General features: G+C 48.3%; 1 protein-coding gene across 2 annotated transcripts; it reads right to left on the bottom strand.

The window, feature by feature from the left end:
* Positions 1-8,781: 8,781 nt before the first annotated feature.
* LOC148143022 (uncharacterized) lies at positions 8,782-16,349 on the bottom strand. 2 transcript variants are annotated; one of them, XM_087973926.1, is made up of 2 exons: positions 16,304-16,349; positions 8,782-12,037 (listed from the first exon to the last, which is right to left on the bottom strand). In XM_087973926.1, exon 2 carries the CDS (start codon positions 11,628-11,630, stop codon positions 10,158-10,160), a length of 1,473 nt encoding a protein of 490 aa, XP_087830052.1. In that variant the 5' UTR covers positions 11,631-12,037; positions 16,304-16,349; the 3' UTR covers positions 8,782-10,157. The 2 variants fall into 2 exon arrangements, with proteins under 2 accessions (XP_087830052.1, XP_087830053.1); XM_087973927.1 differs by having other exon boundaries at positions 16,299-16,326.
* Positions 16,350-19,190: the final 2,841 nt, after the last annotated feature.

Genomic DNA, 19,190 nt, shown 5'->3' with positions numbered 1-19,190 from the left:
TGTCCAGTTGGGTTTTGAATTTTGCTGTTGTTCTAATGTTAATCTTATTACAGATACTTGAACTAAGAGGAGGGACATTTGGGGATCGCTTATCTCCTCACCTTTCTGATCACGTACAACATCCTGATGGGGAAAGCCACTGACTATGGATGCGACCAGGAATGATCCGAGATTATCCACCACCCATGCTGAGGAGATGTCGACCAGTGCACCGGACCAGACGCCCTTGACGTGTGGAACGTGATGAAGATTGATTATTGCAATGGACTCTTACATCAGAAAGACCAGATGGTCCATCTGGACAGTAGAAATCAGTGAGAGTTATCATGTCGTTACCATGTTTTTTTTATTTTACCTGCAGTCGCAAGCCTAGTGAAGATAAAAATGATCAACCCTGTTATTATGGTAAATATGGCCAGGAACATTATCCCTTTTTGTAGGACGGGCCGACTCGAGAAAAGGGAAGCCTGATAGGGGAAACTCCTCAATCCACAAACAACTTATTTATACAGGCCCACAGAACGCTCTTCACCCCAGAGGCAGTAGTATGTTACTCCTCTCTATCGGGAGATGACTTACTTGCCCCGTCCCCAGTCCCCGATTCCAATCTGTTCATCAGACTTCCTACTGTCTACCCCGTGAAGAGAAATATCACTTTCCAATACCTCGGGTCTGTGTATACAAACAGCTGGCCTAACACTGGCTGGGGTACAGCAGGCCTTATGCGGCACATGGACCTGGAACGGAACCCTTCCCTTGTGCATTTATAGGCCTTTTCTCTTTTCAGAATCTGATACTGTCACCAAGACCATGTACAATAGAGCTGAGGGAGAGCCCAATGTGAACAGCATTCTGAAGACCATTGTCTCCTATACAGTGCGAGTGCTCGAATCCCTTGGCCCATTTTTACAACGCTCAAGCGACTCCTCTGTGCCACCGTGGGCGGCACGGTGGCACAATGTAGCACTGCTGCCTCACAGCGCCAGAGACCCGGGTTCAATTCCCACCTCAGGCGACTGACTGTGTGGAGTTTGCACATTCTCCCCGTGTCTGCGTGGGTTTCCTCCGGGTGCTCCGGTTTCCTCCCACGGTCCAAAGAAGTGCAGGTCAGGTGAATTGGCGATGGTAAATTGCCCGTAGTGTTCGATAAGGGGTAGATGTGTAGGGGCATGGGTGGGTTGCGCTTCGGCAGGGCGGTGTGGACTGAGGGGAAACTCCTCAATCCACAAACAACGTATTTATACAGGCCCACAGAATGCTATTCACCCCAGAGGCAGTAGTATGTTACTCCTCTCTATCGGGAGATGACTTACTTGCCTGTCCCCAGTCTCCAATTCCAATCTATTCATCACTGTTTCCACACTGTAAGTAATCTAATCTAATCTAATCTAAAACGTCGACCCTTTACCAATGTAGATCTGACCAGACCCCCTGCTGTAACATTTCAGTAACCTACTTTGACAAACTCTCCCTAATATATACCAAACCAGACTATTATTTCTTAAGGTAAAGGTAAAGCTACCAATTTCCTTGTCCTGGATGGCAAAGATGTCCCTCATAAGGTCACCATCGGAGCCCTTGTTCCCACAACAGTAGCTTGTCCTGGCCAGTGGACAAGTCGATGGAACCTCCGTCTGAGGAGGATGCAGCGGTCGGTGTCAGCCAACCTCGCTCCAACTGGAAGGATCCCAAGGGACTGGGTGACAATACAGGACACCCAATAGGCTGGGGAATCCAGAGTACCCTGACGTTGGAAGGATCGGCAGGAGTGACAAGTTAAAAGAACCGCAATTCCCTCTTTTGCGGCCTGACCATTCGCGGAAATAAGACTAAAGAGGCTCTGGAACAGAGTAAACTGGGATTATCAGACCTGTGTCTTTACTCTGTGCAGAATCGGTATGCCTTAGACTATATATTCGCCGGGGAGGGTGAGGTCTGCACCATTGTCCAAGATAAATGCACTATGGGCATTCCCGATCTCACTGGCAATATTCCTCAGATACAAGAAGAGATCCAGGCATTCCTTGACAGAATGACTGAAGGGACCAGTTGGGGAAACTGCAGATTGGGCTCATGGTACAATTGGCTTATCAATTTAGCTATGTTTGTTTGTCGGTATTGGTATTGTTGGGTATTTAATTGCTAGGCTTATGAGGTCCCTTAGTGATATAGATTTGCCCCAGAAGATGCTCCTTTTGCGATCCGATGGCTCACCCACATGTGTCGATGACGATGATAAATATGACCAGATGAGCTGCGAGGATGGTGGTGCCGCTTACAGGATGTTGATGGCTGGACCACCTTGAAGGGCATTCGTTTGGATTAGCCTTCTCTTTCAGTGATCTCGGTGCAATCAAAGGGAGGAATGAGGGTGTGGGCATCTGGGTGAGAAAGTATATAGTCTTAAAACTTGCCTTTAAACATTCAGACTAAAATGTAATGCTGAATTGTTGAATACATTTACTGCACTAGAAAATAAACAGGCAGGAAGGCTCAGAAAGAGGAGAGAACTTAAAGATAGGGACACCTGGGCTCACCAAGTGATAACAGGATGCTGTGTGGCAATTAAGAACGTTTGCCTCAGCATCGGTGAATCTGTGTGAACAGGACACCAAGTGATAACATTCACAGCCGTTCCCTTGTGAGACTATTTTAGTGCTGAGGCTGTTGAATCCCGTAGAAAATTAACTCTTAGTGCTGATCTGCTATGGATTGAAATGAATTGCATTTTGGGACTTTATGATGATATTGAGTAGCCATTACTGGTTATTAAATACAAACTCTGTAAAAGGAAATATTGATAAAGCTTTACCTTACTTGCTGCAGCCGAAGCTCCAGCGGAGGAAACAGGCCGCGGGCACACTTCCGGCTTCTGGATGGCCACGCCCCCTGGCCCTGGTCCCGCCCCCTCCTCTGCCAAGGCGACGCGTAAGCCCCGCCCCTTCAGAACGCAGATCGTAAACCCCGCCCACCCAGGTGTATTTGGAAGCACTGGCTTCTGCAGCGTTGCTTCTTCTGTGGGTAGCTGTGCTGCAGGATCCTAAGACACAGAATTAATACCAAAACATCACAGTGTCATGCAACCGATGCAATATTTGGAACAAACCTGGACCGCTGCTTTGCTTTTAGAATGGGTTGCAGGTTTCAGTTCCTCAATATATAAATTCCAGAACTTTAGATCAGATTTCCTCCAGTGTGGAAACAGGCCCTTCGGGCCAACAAGTCCACACCGACCCGCCAAAGAGCAAAACACGCAGCCCCATTCCCCGTCACCAAACACTACGGAGCAATTTAGCTTGGCCAATTCACCCTAACCCGCACGTCTTTGGACTGTGGGAGGAAACCCACGCAGACGCGGCACGGCGGGGGGGGAGGGAATTGAACCGGGGGCTCTGGCGCTGTGAGGCAGCAGTGCTAACCACAAAACAAAGAGGGATAGGGATGTAAGGCAGGCTTTCAGGGAGCTAGGGTGGAAGCTGAGGGCTAGAACAAACAGAGTGGTTATCTCTGGTTTGTTGCCTCCTTTCCCAGGTATCTGACCCTTGTCTTTCGTGTCCTCCCCTACCCTTCCTGTTATCCCTTGATTCCAGTCTCCTTTTTGTTATTTCTTCTACTGCCTCCACCATCATTTTGGCTTTCTGTTTCTGCTTCTCGTCTTCCCTTTTCACATACACTTTCTGTGCCTCTCGTAACACCTCTTCCATCTGTCTTTCACTCCATCCATCTAATTTCTGTAATTTCTTTTGTATGTCCGGCCATGATTTCGTTACAAACTGGACCTTTAAGTGTCCCTGTGCTATCTGATTATCGGGATCCATTCCCAAACACTTCCTTGTGGCCTCCTTGAGCCTTTTAAGAAATGCAGAAGTGGTTCCATCCTTCTCTTGTCGTACTTCAAAGGCCTTAACAAAGTTTTATGATCTTGGTGCCGCCTCTTTAATTCCTAATATTCCCATTTCTCATAGATCCCGCATTGACTCCCTGTGTTCTCTGTCATTATTTTCCCAATGTGGGTCAACATTTGGGAATTTCTGTTCTGCTGGGGCCCCTTCTTCCCCAACTGGGTGCCTGTTTTCCCATTCCTATAAAGCTGCTCTCCTAATCATACCTCGTTCTTCCCCTGAAAATAACGTTCCTAAAATTGCCATCAGTTCTCCCCAGGTATATAAATTAGGCCCTAGGAATTGCTCTAATTGTTCGGCTAGTCCAACCGGATCCTCTATTAAACTTTTCATTTCCTTTGTAAAGACCCTAACTTCACTGCTAGTTAAGGGAGCGTTTACATATCCGATTGTACCTTCCCCAATCGGAACCTCTCGTAAGGGACATAATTTTACATTTTCCAATATCTCTGCCCCTCCTTTACGTGTGGTGGCTCGAGTGACTCTGCCCCCCCCTCCCCCAGGTTCTGCATCTTTTAGTTCAGAGTCCGTTCCCATTTCTGTGTCTGGACACGGTTCTACTTCGGGAGCTGTAGGCTCGTTCCGGGGAGTAGTATATGGGGGCGGCAAACACATTAAGGGATCCTGTTGTGGCTTCCCTTGTTCATTCTTTTTCTGTTCTTTCCCTGATTCCTCCCTATTCATGGGATATAATTTTACTCCCGCACTCCCTATCCAACAAACCGCATAATCGGACTCTTTTTGACTGTACGCTTCTTTCTGAGTGACATATATATTAAGATCTTGACACAGCCAATCCTCACCGGACCCATATTTGGGTCAAAAAATACCAGGCGCCTTAATACTTTCTCTAGTCCAGACAAAACAACAATAGTTTACCATTGTAGCCTTATCTTTCCCCCGCGTCCGGGAGTTGTGTTCCCAATTTCCCAACATTCTCCCCAAAGGACTGTCGGGTGAAATATATTCCCCTTTAACGTTATTTACAGATCGATCGTTACCCAGGCAACTCCCCGTGCCTCCCATTGTTGCTAATTTAATTAATCTTAACCAGGTCCGGTGTCACCTTCTTCCACAACCCCTTCAGGGTCCTGACTAGACATCTTACTCGTCCGATTAATCTGACCAACTATATGCTTTTTGAGACTTCAACTGTTCTCCATAAATCACTTTTATGTAAGGATAAAAGAGATTAGTTAGAAACTGATAGTAAGGCAGTCATGACCTGTAAAAAGAACAGGAGTTAACATTTTATTTCATTATCTGTAAAATCCTTAACGTTAAGAGAAATCATGTTAAAATTTCCATAGTAGAAATCAGATTCAAAACAGTCCCGGATCTCAAGCTCCAGGGAACAAAGCAGAAACATTCAATCACCAACAAACAAATGTGCATTAAAACCAAATCACACTGGGTTAAACTTTCTAGTTGCTGGACAGCTCTTTCTCTCTCACACACACACACACACAGACACCGTGTCTCACAGACACTTTGAGCTTTCCGCAACGACTCCTCTAGCTTTTGAATATTCATCTGGATGTCTGGTCATAAGTTAGTTATGAAGGGCATCCTCAGTAGCCCTTCAACTACTAGCCCTTCTGACACTGGCTGTTTTCCATTGACATATGCTTAATTTTATATATCACCAATTCCCCATACTTTTATATGTCCTGACCACCAAGGCAAGACATAAAAGGTCCCTCTTCTGACCTTGGTCTGTGCACAGAGTTACCTGGTCATTTCGGTGTGCCCCGTCCCGCAGCAATTCTTGCAGCAAATACCGCTGCCCCCGGTCACCCGGATATATCCTTTAAGACCTTTCCCTACCCGGGTCCTGTGCACAAGAGCTGCCCGACCTAACCCGCCGCGTCTGCCCGCCTTGTTTCCAGGGTCTCCCAGTCCGGATCGTACTCGCCCAAACCGCGAACGACAAGCAAGGGAGTCGGAGATCACCGAAATCGGCGAGGTGCACCTCCCCCGTCATCCCAAGAGTGTCGAGCAGTCTGAGTCTTGGACCCCGGAACGAGGCCCCCAATTGTGAGAAACAGAACTCACTCACAAATCAATCAGCCTGAGACAAAGCCTTGGAAACAAGAACAATTTATTACAGTCTTCTAAGTACTGGACGCTTCTGCAATCAAGCAGAAATGCGCGCCAAAACAGAGCCTGTTCGCTTTCTTATTTAGTTTACAAATTGCGGAATCACTTTATTATGGAATCAGTATACTTCACCTTTATTGTGAAATACCCCTACTGCTTCTTTTTGTGGTCAACTACAACACTTTAAAGTTATTTCCTAGCTTAAAACTATTTTCTTTAAAAGACCCTCTATATTCATTAAAGTCTTAGCCTTACGTATGCTACATGCTACAAGAATTCCCCTTCCCTTCCCCCTACTACACCCCCTCACCCATCTGCAAAAACATTTCTAATCTCCCACAGAAAGAGGGATAGGGATATAAGGCAGGATTTCAGGGAGCTCGGGTGGAAGCTGAGGGCTAGAACAAACAGAGTGGTTATCTCTGGTTTGTTACCCATGCCACGTGATAGTAAGGCAAGGAATAGGGAGAGATATCAGCTGAACACCTGGCTGCAAGGATGGTGCAGGAGGGAGGGTTTCAGGTTTTTGGATAATTGGGGCTCATTCTGGGGAAGGTGGGACTTGTACAAACAGGACAGTCTTCACTTGAACCAGAGGGGTACTAATATCCTGGGTGGGAAATTTGCTGGTGCTATTTGGGTGGGTTTAAACTAGCTCAGCAGGGGGATGGGAACCGGGGGGTGTAGCTGCAATGCACAGGAGGATGAGAGTAGGAAGGACAGGGACTGGATTTCAGGGTCACAGGAATGTGCTGGTAGACAGTGAAGTGATTTGAAGTGTGTCTCCTTCAACGCCAGAGTATCCGCAATAAGGTAGGTGAGCTTGCAGCACGGATAGGTACCTGGGACTTGGATGTTGTGGCCATTTCGGAGACATGGAGAGAGCAGGGTGAGGAATGGATGTTGCAGGTTCCAGGGTTTTGATCTTTCATTAAGAACAGCCAAGGCGGTAAAAGAGGGAGAGGCGTGGCCTTGTTAGTCAAGGATAATATAACGGTGGCTGACAGAACTTTTGATGAGGACTCATCTACTCAGGTAATGTGGGCTGAGGTTAGAAACAGGAGAGGAGAGGTCACACTGCTTGGAGTTTTTTTATAGGCCTCCGCAGAGATCCAGGGAGGTGGAAGAGGGGATTAGCAAAATTATTCTGGGTAGGAGTGAAAGAAACAGGGTGGTCATTATGGGGGACTTTAACTTCCCCAACATTGACTGGAAATGCTTTCACTCTAGTACTTCGTATGGATCAGTTTTTGTCCAGTGTGCGCAGGAGGGCTTTCTGACACAGTATGTCGAAGGCCGACAAGAGGGGAGGTCACTCTGGATCTGGTGCTTGGCAAATGAACCAGGCCAGATGTTTGATTTAGTGGAAGGTGAACACTTTGGAGAGAGTGACCATAATTCAGTTAGGTTTCATTTAGCGATGTAAAGGGATAGGAACATGCCACAGGTCAAGAGTTATCGATGGGGCAATTATAATGCAATTAGGCAAGACTTAGGATGCATAGAATAGGGTAGCAAAATGCAGGGAATGGGAACAATTGAAATGTGGAGCTGGTTTAAGGAACAGATATAGTGTGTCCTTGATAGGTATGTCCTGTCCGGCAGGGAGGAAGTGATAAGGTAATGGGGACCGTGGTTTACAACAGAAATTGCATCTCTTGTGACAAAGAAGAAGGAGGCCTATGTGTTGATGAGGCAAGATGGTTCAGATGAGGCGATGGAGAGTCACAGATTAGCTAGGAAGGATTTCAAGAGAGAGTTAAGAGCAATGAGAGGACATGAGCAGTCCTTAACAAATAGAATAAAGGACAACCCTAAAGCTTTCGATAGGTACGTGAGGAATAAAAGGATGATTAGGGTAGGAATAGGGCTAATCAAAGACAGAAGTGGGAAGTTGAATGTGGGCCCTGTGGAGATTGGAGAGGTGTTAATGAATATCTCTCATCGGTCTTCACTCAGGAAAAGGAGAATATTGTAGAGGAGAAGAATGAGGTACGAGATATTAGACTCGAAAGGATCAAGGTTAGTTGCACACAGGTGTTATCAATTCTAGGAGTGAAAGTAGACAAGTGCCCTCGGCCAGATGGGATTTATCTGAGGTTTCTCTGGGAAGCGAGGGAGGAGATAGCAGAGCCTTTGGCTTTGATATTTGAGTTGTTATTGTCTACAGGCTTAGTACTAGAGTGGAGGATTGCAAATGTTGTGCCCTTGTTCAAGAAGGGCAGCAGAGATGACCCAGGTAATTATAGACCAGTGAGCCTTACTTCTGTTGAAGGAAAGCTTTTGGAAAGGAATATTAGAGATCGGATTTATAATCATCTAGCAAGCAACAATTTGATTTCAGATAGTCAACATGGTTTCATCAAGGGCAGATCGTGTCTCACAAACCTCATTGCGCTTTTTGAGAAGGTGACCAAGCATGTAGATGAGGATAGGGCAGTTGACGTGGTGTACATGGACCTCCGTAAAGGTTCCACATGGTAGGATGTTGGAGAAAATGCAGAGGCATGGGATTGAGGGTGATTAAGCAGTTTGGATTAGAAAGTGGCTTTCTGAAAGAAGGCAGCGAGTGGTGGTTTATGCAAAATATTCAGCCTGGAGTCTGGTTACTAATGGTGTGCCACAAGGATCTGTTTTGGGACTACTGCGGTTTGTCATTTTTAAAATTACTTAGGTGCAGGCAGAGGTGGATGGATTAGCAGAATTGGGCTGAGAGGTGGCAAATGGAGTTCAATGCAGCTAAATGTGAGGTGATTCACTTTGGGAAGAATAACAGGAAGCCAGTGATCTTGGAGTCCATGTGCATAGATCCCTGAAAATTGCCAGTCAGGTGGATAGTGCTGTGGAGAAGGCATACAGTGTGTTAGGTTTCGTTCGTAGAGGGATTGAGTTCCGGGGAACCGCAATATCACGCTGCAACTATACAAAACACTTGGAATATTGTGTATAGTTCTGGCCCCCATATTTCAGGAAGGATGTGGGAAGCATTGGAAACGGTGCAGAAGAGATTTACCAGGTTGTTGCCTGGTCTGGAGGGAGGGTCTTATGAGGAAAGGCTGAGAGACTTGGGTCCGTTCTCATTGGAAAGGAGGAGGCTAAGAGGTGATTTGATAGAGACATATAAGATGATCAGAGGATTAGATAGGGTAGACAGTGAAAGACTCTTTCCTAGGATAGTGACATCAGCTTGTACGAGGGGGCATAACTACAAATTGAAGGGTGATAGATTTAAGACAGATGTCAGAGGCAAGTTCTTTATGCAGAGAGTGGCAAGGGCGTGGAATGCCCTACCTGCTAAGGTAGTCAACTCAGCCACATTAGGGAGATTTAAACAATCCTTAGGTAAGCGCATGGTTGATTTTGGGATAGTGTCAGGGAACGAGCTGAGAATAGTTCACAGGTTGCGTAACATCGAGGGCTGAAGGGCCTGTTGTGCACTGTATTGTTCTATGTTCTTTGTTCTATGTTCTAAACTTAGTGCAGGAGGCTGAAAGAAATGAGCAGCTTTAAAACAAAAACCTCTTGGAGCTCAAAGCTTTCAATGAGAGTCTGAGCCCAGTGGTAAGATCAGGTAACCTTTATTGCAACCCAACTTTGTTACAGCTTCAGATCCCCCCCAGCAAAAAGGCAGAGAAAAAGCAGTTGCTTTTTGAGCACCTCAAGGTCAAAGTGCACACACCACACCTCCCCTGTCCCACCCCCCCTCACTGTCTTTACTATTGGCCAGCACCAAGTTGTCCCTTTGTAATCGGATCCTTGGTACAGCCGTAACCCGGAGGAAGTATTGCCTCATCAGCAATTTCAACCCACACCTTGTCTCCAAGTAAGTTTCTCCCCGCTCATTTGCCAGGAAGGGGCAGTGTAGTGTCAACCAGACTGCTGTGGGTCTGGAGTCATGTGTAGGTCAGACCGGGTAAAGGATGCAGCTGGAACGACTGAGTGAATCCTTTCCCACAATGGCGGTTCCCTTCCCTAACAAGGGAGAGAGTGAATCAGATGGGGGCTTTCTCCCCTGCACCACCCCCTCCCTGAAACACTCTCATCGTTAGATTCCGAACTCCACATTTCTGACCGAATGCTAATTCTGCCATCTGTCGTGGGGGGATTCAAACCCGGAATCCGGGTTGATAGTCCAATCGATAATGGCTCACTTCTTCAATCCCCCTGTGATGGCACGTGAACTCGCTGGTGTTTCCGCAGGTTGGAGGAGTAGGTGAAGCCCTTCCCGCACTGAGAGCAAGTGAACGGCCTCTCTCCGGTGTGGATCCGCTGGTGCCTCAGCAGGGTGGAGACCTGGGTAAAGGCCTTCCCGCACTCTGGGCAGCTGAAGGGCCTCTCCCCCGTGTGGACCCGCCGGTGGGTCAGCAGGTGGGAGGAATACCTGAAGCCCTTCCTGCACTCGGGGCAGCTGAAGGGCCTCTCCCCTGTGTGGACCCGCTGGTGGGCCAGCAGGGTGGAGGAATTCCTGAAGGCCTTCCCGCACTCGGGGCAGCTGAAGGGCCTCTCCCCCGTGTGGACCCGCTGGTGCCTCAGCAGGGTGGAGACCTGGGTAAAGGCCTTCCCGCACTCTGGGCAGCTAAAGGGCCTCTCCCCGGTGTGGACCCGCTGGTGGGTCTGGAGGTTGAAGGAGCAGGTGAAGCCCTTCCCGCATTGAGAGCAGGTGAATGGCCTCTCCCCCGTGTGGATACGCTGGTGGGTCATAAGGGAGGAGACGTGGGTAAAGGCCTTCCAGCACTGAGAGCAGCTGAAGGGTCTCTCCCCTGTGTGGATCCGCTGGTGGCTCTGCAGGGTGGAGGAGCAGGTGAAGCCCTTCCCACACCGAGAGCAGGTGAACGGCCCCTCCCCGGTGTGGACATGCTGGTGCCTCAACAGGGCGCAGGAATTGCTGAAGGCCTTCCCGCACTTGGGGCAGCTGAAGGGCCTCTCCCCCGTGTGGATACGCTGGTGGATCCGCAGATTGGAGGAGCAGGTGAAGCCCTTCCCACACTGAGAGCAGGTGAACGGCATCTCCCCCGTGTGGACATGCCGGTGACTCCGCAGGGTGGAGGAATCGCTGAAGGCCTTCCCGCATTCAGGGCAACTGAAGGGCCTTTCCCCCGTATGGACACGCTGGTGCCTCAGCAGGTTGGAGACCTGGGTAAAGGTCTTCCCGCATTCAGGGCAACTGAAGGGCCTCTCCCCCGTGTGGACATGCTGGTGGGTCAGCAGGGTGGAGGAATTGCTGAAGGCCTTCCCACACTCGGGACAGCTGAAAGGCCTTTCCCCCGTATGGACCCGCTTGTGCCTCAGCAGGGTGGAGGCCTGGGTAAAGGCCTTCCCGCACTCTGGGCAGCTGAAGGGCCTATCCCCCGTGTGTACACGCTGGTGGCTCAGCAGGTGGGAGGATGTGCTGAAGGCCTTCCCGCACTCTGGGCAGCTGAAGGGCCTCTCCCCCGTGTGGACCCGCTGGTGGGCCAACAGGTAAGAGGAATGTCTGAAGGCTTTCCCGCAGTCGGTGCAGGGGAATGGCCTCTCCCCAGTGTGACTGCGCCGATGAGTCTCCAGGGCAGACGGGACACGGAAGCCTTTCCCACAGTCGCCACACTTCCACGGTTTCTCCACGGGGCGGGATTCCTCGGGTTTCTCCATGGCCACAGCTTCAGCTGCACACAAACACGTTTAGAGCCCCTCCCTGCCGTGAAATCCCCTTTCCAGGCCGTATAACTGTGTCCGGCTCCACGCACAGTGCGCTGCAACAGTGGGGGCTCTCGTCCAGTCCCACTGATACTGAAAACGTCCTCAAACAGGAACCAAAAAGCGTTGATCCCTCTCACAGAAATCACAGTCAAAAATCGTTGCGGTCCCGATGGATTGAGTGACTGTCAGACATTGACATCAAAGTGAAGACTGAAGACGCTGGAGAGTCAGTCAAAAAATGTGGCGCTGGAAAAGCACAGCAGGTCAGGCAGCATCCGAGGAGCAGGAGAGTCAATGTTTCGGGCATAAGCCCTTCATCTGTTGATTTTGAAACTTCAGTCTTCAGATTTTCAAATACTCTGTAAAAAGAGATTACAAAAGCCATCACTATCAGTGCAGGGTAGAAATTCAGAACAAGCAATTCTATTTTCTGTGGAATATCTTTTGTTGTTCCACAAAATTGAAAGCACCATCCCACTCTCTCTCCCCCTCTGTTCTCACTCAGCTCTAACTAATTCCCCTTAAGGTGCTGATTCAGGAGCTTACAGGGGCAGAAAAAGCAAAAACATCAATACTGACATCTCTCTGAATTTTGGATACCTCCACCTGAAAGTTAATATCTTTCACAACACTGGGATCCTGCTGAGAGTGAGCAGGTCTGATTTTGGGAAGCAAAAAAAAAGTGTCAATTCAGGGTGAACCTGCAACGCAGCTTCTTGAGGAAGGACCAGACACAAAATGGTTAATGACCCCGAGAAGGTGAGAGCAAAATGAGACATCAAGGCATTAGCACCGACACACTTCAGTCAAACTCTTCTGCTCCCAGTCAGGGCAGAACATGCTCTGAAAGTCCAGCCTTCACAACCACACTTCTGCTTTCACTGAAGACAATTAGAGTCACACAGCACGGAAACAGACCCTTTGGCCCAACCTGCCCAGATATCCTAAATTAATCTAGTCACGTTTGCCATCACTTGGCCTCTAACTGGGCCGGATGCTGGCAGCTGGGACTAAATTGGGTTGGCTATCTTGTCAGCAAGGACGAGTTGGACCGAAGGGTCTGTTTCTGTGCTGTACACCTCTATGACTCCAGTTGCATTTGCCATCACTTGGCCTTGACCCATCTGAACCCTTCATATTCAGATGCCAGTCCAGGAGCCTTTTAACTTGTCATCGTACCAGCACCCACCGCTTCCTCTGGCAGCTCACGCCATCGTTCAAGCGACTCCACGTTGAAAGCGTCTGATCTGGTGCACCAGATGACATCAGGATAATCTTAGATCGTTCCAGATCGCATCGATACTCAGTCAGTAGCTTTCCCGATCAGGATGTTGTACGTGATCAAACAGGTTAGTGGGTAGGCGATCCCCCACATCTTAGTTCAAGTATCTCTACGAGAACTCCCTTGCTGGAGGGTCCCTTGGAGACACTTCAACTGGACTTCATTGAGTTGGAGAAATGAGTTGAGTTGCTATAAATGTGTTTTGCTTATTGTTGATGTCTTTTCGAAGTGCATTGAAGCCTAACCTCCTCCTAATGCTACTGCTGAGACTGTGGTGAAGATTTTGTTTAAGGAAATAATTCCCTGCTTCAGTATACCTGCGTGCATTAGCTCGGTCAATGGACCAATTTTGTAGGTAATATTAACGGAGAACTCTGTTCCCAGCTTTGTATTTGTAGGCAACTGCATGGTGCTTATCATCCTCAGGCGGCCGACCTTGTTGAATGTTTTAGCCAGACTCAAGACTAAACTTGCCAAATTAGTGGCAGAGTATGGCCTCTCCTGGTTATGCTAATCCCTGTGGCCTTATTCCAGATGCGATCCATGTCTGCAGGCAAGACACGACTGTCTCCAGCTGAGAGTCTCTCTGGTCACCCCCTCCGTACCCCTTGGAACGATTCGGCACCCTTCTCAGTCCACTTCCACCACATGACCGAAGCAATGATTGGTTATGTTCTTGCTCTAACTAACGTGATGCGTGCCTTTCACTCCCAGGAGCATGTGGCCTACAGCGATGTTACTTCCCTTTCAGCCATGTCACGGGTAGAGCCTGGTTCGTTGGCGCTCGTCAAGAACTGGGCTGGCAAAGGTCTCCATTCTCGTTGGGATGGCCCCCTCCAGGTTTTACTTCCCACCCATACAGCGGTCACAGTCGCTGGGCGCTCAGCTTGGGTCCACCTGCACCACTGTAAATTGATTGACCGCACCAATCAAATGGGGGAAGAGGAGGAGAGAATCCTGGAATCCCAACAAAAGGAGTGGACCCTGTCCAGTTGCGTTTTTGAATCTTGCTGTTGTTCTAATGTTAATATTATTACAGATACTTGAACTAAGAGGAGGGACATGTGGGGGATCGCCTATCTCCACACCTTTCTGATCACGTACAACATCCTGATGGGGAAAGCCACTAAGTATGGATGCGACCAGGAATGATCAGAGATTATCCACCACCCATGCTGAGGAGATGTCATCCAGTGCGGACCAGACGCCTTTGACATGTGGAACGTGATGAAGATTGATTATTGCAATGGACTCTTACATCAGAAAGACCAGATGGTCCATCTGGACAGTAGAAATCAGCGGGAGTTACCATGTTTTTTTGATTTTACCTGCAGACGCAAGCCTCGTGCGGTTAAAAATGATCAACCCCGTTATTACGGTAAATATTTTAAGGACGCCCAGGAACACCATCCCTTTTTGCAGGTCGGGCCAACTCGAGAAAACGGAAGCCTGATAGGGGAAACTCCTCAATCCACAAACAACTTATTTATACAGGCCCACAGAATGCTCTTCACCCCAGAGGCAGTAGTATGTTACTCCTGTATATCGGGAGATGACTTACTTGACCCGTCCCCAGTCCCCGATTCCATTCTATTCATCAGACTTCCTACTGCCGACCCTGTGAAGAGAAATATCACTTTCCAATACCTCCGGTCTGTGTATACAAACAGCTGGCCTAACACTGGCTGGGGTACAGCAGGCCTTATGCGGCACATGGACCTGGAATGGAACCCTTCCCTTGCACATTTATAGGCCTTTTCTCTTTTCAGAATCTGATACTGTCACCAAGACCATGTACAATAGAGCTAAGGGAGAGCCCAATGGGAACAGCATTCTGAGGACCATTGTCTCCCATACAGTGCTAGTGCTCGAGTCACTTGGCCCATTTTTTACAGCACTCAAGCAACTCCTCTTGCAAAACGTCAACCCTTTACTCCTGTAGACCTGACCAGACCCCCTGCTGTAACATTTTAGTAACCTATTTTGACAAACTCTCCCTAATATACACCAAACCAGACTATTATTTCTTCAGCTAAGGTAAAGCTACCAATTTCCTTGGTCTGGATGGCAAAGATGTCCCTCATAAGGTCACTATCGGAGCCCTTGTTCCCACAACAGTACCTTGTCCTGGCCAGTGGACAAGTCGATGGAACCTACATCTGAGGAGGATGCAGAGGTCAGTCTCAGCCAACCTTGCTCCAACTGGAAGGATCCCAAGGGACTGGGTGACAATACAGGACACCCGATAGGCTGGGGAATCCAGAGTACCCTGACGTTGGAAGGATCGGCAGGGGTGACAAGTCAACAGAACCGCAATTCCCTCTTTTGCCGCCTGACCATTCGAGGAAATAAGACTAAAGAGGCTCTGAAACAGAGTAAACTGGGATTATCAGACCTGTGTCTTTTACTCTGTGCAGAATCGGTATGCCTTCGACTATATACTTGCCGAGGAGGGAAAGGTCTTCCCCATTGTCCAAGATAAATGCACTATGGGCATTCCCGATCTCACTGGCAATATTACTAAGATACAAGAAGAGATCCAGGCATTCCTTGACAGAATGACTGAAGGGACCAGTTGGGGAAACTGCAGATCGGGCTCATGGTACAATTGGTTTATCAATTTAGCTATGTTTGTTTGTCAGTAGTGGTATTGTTAGGTATTTAATTGCTATGCTTATGAGGTCCCTTAGTGATATAGATTTGCCCCAGAAGATGCTCCTTTTGCAATCTGATGGCTCACCCACACGTGTCGATGGCAATGATAAATATGACCAGATGAGCTGCGAAGATGGTGGTGCCGCTTACAGGATGTTGATGGCTGGACCACCTTGAAGGGCATTCGTTTGGACGAGCCTTCTCTTTCAGTGATCTCGGTGCAATCAAAGGGAGAAATGAGGGTGTGGGCATCTGGGTGAGAAAGTCTATAGCCTTAAAACTTGTCTTTAAACATTCAGACTAAAATGTAATGCTGAATTATTGAATACATTTACTGCACTAGAAAATAAACAGGCAGGAAGGCTCAGAAAGAGGAGAGAACTTAAAGGTAGGGACACCTGGGCTCACCAAGTGATAACAGGATGCTGTGAGGCAATTAGGAACGTTTGCCTCAGCATCGGTGAATCTGTGTGAACAGGACACCAAGTGATAACATTCACAGCCGTTCCCTTGTGAGACCATTTTAGTGCTGAGGCTGTTGAATCCCGTAAAAAATTAACTCTTAGTGCTTATCTGCTATGGATTGAAAAGAATTGCATTTTGGGACTTTATGATGATATTGAGTAGCCATTACTGGTTATTAAATACAAACTCTGTAAAAGGAAATATTGATAAAGCTTTACCTTACTTACTGCAGCCGAAGCTCCAGCGGAGGAAACAGGCCGCTGGCATAGTTCCGGCTTCGGGGTGGCCACGCCCCCTGGTCCTGGTCCCGCCCCTTCCCCCGCCAAAGCGGCACATAAACCCCGCCCCTTCCGAACGCAGATGGTAAACCCCCGCCCCTTCCGGACGCAGCTCGTAAACCCCGCCCCTTCCGGACGCAGCTCGTTAACCCCGCCCCTTCCGAACGCAGTTCGTTCACCCCGCACTTTGGAACGCTGCATGTAAACCCGCCCCATCGATACCAAGCCCCGCCTCTTGGACACAAACTCCTTTCCAACTCGCGAACCAAACCCCGCCCCTATGCCGCGGACCCCGCCCAAGCCAAACCACGCCCCCTGCCCTCACGCGCAACCGCCCACAAAGCCGCGCGCCTCCAGGATAGCCGCCTTGCCCCGCCTACTAGCCCGCGACCCTCTCACGAGACACGCCCCGCCCATGTGCTCCGCCCGCCCTCCAATCTAAACCCCGCCCCTTCTGGTAAACCCCGCCCACCCAGGTGTATTTGGAAGCACTGGCTTCTGCAGCGCTGCTTCTTCTGCGGGTAGCTGTGCTGCAGGATCCTAAGACACAGAATTACTACCAAAACATCACAGTGTCATGCAACCGATGCAATATTTGGAACAAACCTGGACCGCTGCTGAGTCCTTCATCTTTTAGAATGGGTTGCAGGTTTCAGTTCATCAATATATAAATTCCAGAACTTTAGATCAGATTCCCTCCAGTGTGGAAACAGGCCCTTCGGGCCAACAAGTCCACACCGACCCGCCAAAGAGCAAAACACCCAGCCCCATTCCCCGTCACCAAACACTACGGAGCAATTTAGCTTGGCCAATTCACCTTAACCTGCACGTCTTTGGAAAATGGGAGGATATCCGCGCAGACGTGGGAGGGGAATTGAACCGGGGGCTCTGGCGCTGTGAGGCAGCAGTGCTAACCACAAAACAAAGAGGGATAGGGATGTAAGGCAGGCTTTCAGGGAGCTAGGGTGGAAGCTGAGGGCTAGAACAAACAGAGTGGTTATCTCTGGTTTGTTGCCTCCTTTCCCAGGTATCTGACCCTTGTCTTTCGTGTCCTCCCCTACCCTTCCTGTTATCCCTTGACCCCAGTCTCCTTTTTGTTATTTCTTCTACTGCCTCCACCATCATTTTGGCTTTCTGTTTCTGCTTCTCGTCTTCCCTTTTCACATACACTTTCTGTGCCTCTCGTAACACCTCTTCCATCTGTCTTTCACTCCATCCATCTAATTTCTGTAATTTCTTTTGTATGTCCGGCCATGATTTCGTTACAAACTGGACCTTTAAGTGTCCCTGTGCTATCTGATTATCGGGATCCATTCCCAAACACTTCCTTGTGGCTTCCTTGAGCCTTTTAAGAAATGCAGAAGGGGTTCCATCCTTCTCTTGTCGTACTTCAAAGGCCTTAACAAAGTTTTATGATCTTGGTGCCGCCTCTTTAATTCCTAATATTCCATTTCTCATAGATCCCGCATTGACTCCCTGTGTTCTCTGTCATTATTTTCCCAATGTGGGTCAACATTTGGGAATTTCTGTTCTGCTGGGGCCCCTTCTTCCCCAACTGGGTGCCTGTTTTCCCATTCCTATAAAGCTGCTCTCCTAATCATACCTCGTTCTTCCCCTGAAAATAACGTTCCTAAAATTGCCATCAGTTCTCCCCAGGTATATAAATTAGGCCCTAGGAATTGCTCTAATTGTTCGGCTAGTCCAACCGGATCCTCTATTAAACTTTTCATTTCCTTTGTAAAGACCCTAACTTCACTGCTAGTTAAGGGAGCGTTTACATATCCGAATGTACCTTCCCCAATCGGAACCTCTCGTAAGGGACATAATTTTACATTTTCCAATATCTCTGCCCCTCCTTTACGTGTGGTGGCTCGAGTGACTCTGCCCCCCCCCCACCCAGGTTCTGCATCTTTTAGTTCACAGTCCGTTCCCATTTCTGTGTCTGGGCTCGGTTCTACTTTGGGAGCTGGAGGCTCGTTCCGGGGAGTAGTATATGGGGGCGGCAAACATGTTAAGGGATCCCATTGTGGCTTCCCTTGTTCATTCTTTTTCTGTTCTTTCCCTGATTCCTCCCTATTCATGGGACATAATTTTACTCCCGTGCTCCCTATCCAACAAACCGCATAATCGGACTCTTTTTGACTGTACGCTTCTTTCCGATTGACATATATATTAAGATCTTGACACAGCCAATCCTCATCGGACCCATATTTGGGCAAAAAAATACCAGGCGCCTTAATACTTTCTCTAGTTCAGACAAAACAACAATAGTAATTTACCATTATAGCCTTACCTTTCCCCCGCGTCTGGGAGTTGTGTTCCCAATTTCCCAACATTCTCCCCCAAGGACTGTCGGGTGAAATATATTCCCCTTTACCGTTAGTTACAGATCGATCGTTACCCAGGCAACTCCCCGTGCCTCCCATTGTTGCTAATTTAATTAATCTTAATGAGGTCCGGTGTCACCCTCTTCCACACCCCCTTCAGGGTCCTGACTAGACACCTTACTCGTCCGATTAATCTGACCAACTATATGCTTTTTGAGACTTCAACTGTTCTCCATAAATCACTTTTATGTAAGGATAAAAGAGATTAGTTAGAAGCTGATAGTAAGGCAGTCATGACCTGTAAAAAGAACAGGAGTTAACATTTTATTTTATAATCTGTAAAATCCTTAACCTTAAAAGAAATCATGTTAAAATTTCCATAGCAGAAATCAGATTCAAAACAGTCCCGGATCTCAAGCTCCAGGGAACAAAGCAGAAACATTCAATCACCAACAAACAAATGTGCATTCAAACCAAATCACAACAGGTTAAACTTTCTAGTTGC

The sequence above is a fragment of the Chiloscyllium plagiosum genome, unplaced genomic scaffold (assembly GCF_037043375.1).
Source record: "Chiloscyllium plagiosum isolate Xiang-an unplaced genomic scaffold, Cpla_swu_hap1 HiC_scaffold_27, whole genome shotgun sequence".
Taxonomy (NCBI): Eukaryota; Metazoa; Chordata; class Chondrichthyes; order Orectolobiformes; family Hemiscylliidae; genus Chiloscyllium; species Chiloscyllium plagiosum.
Note: the sequence above shows the minus strand (reverse complement) of the source record. Positions and strands in the feature narration are given on the sequence as shown.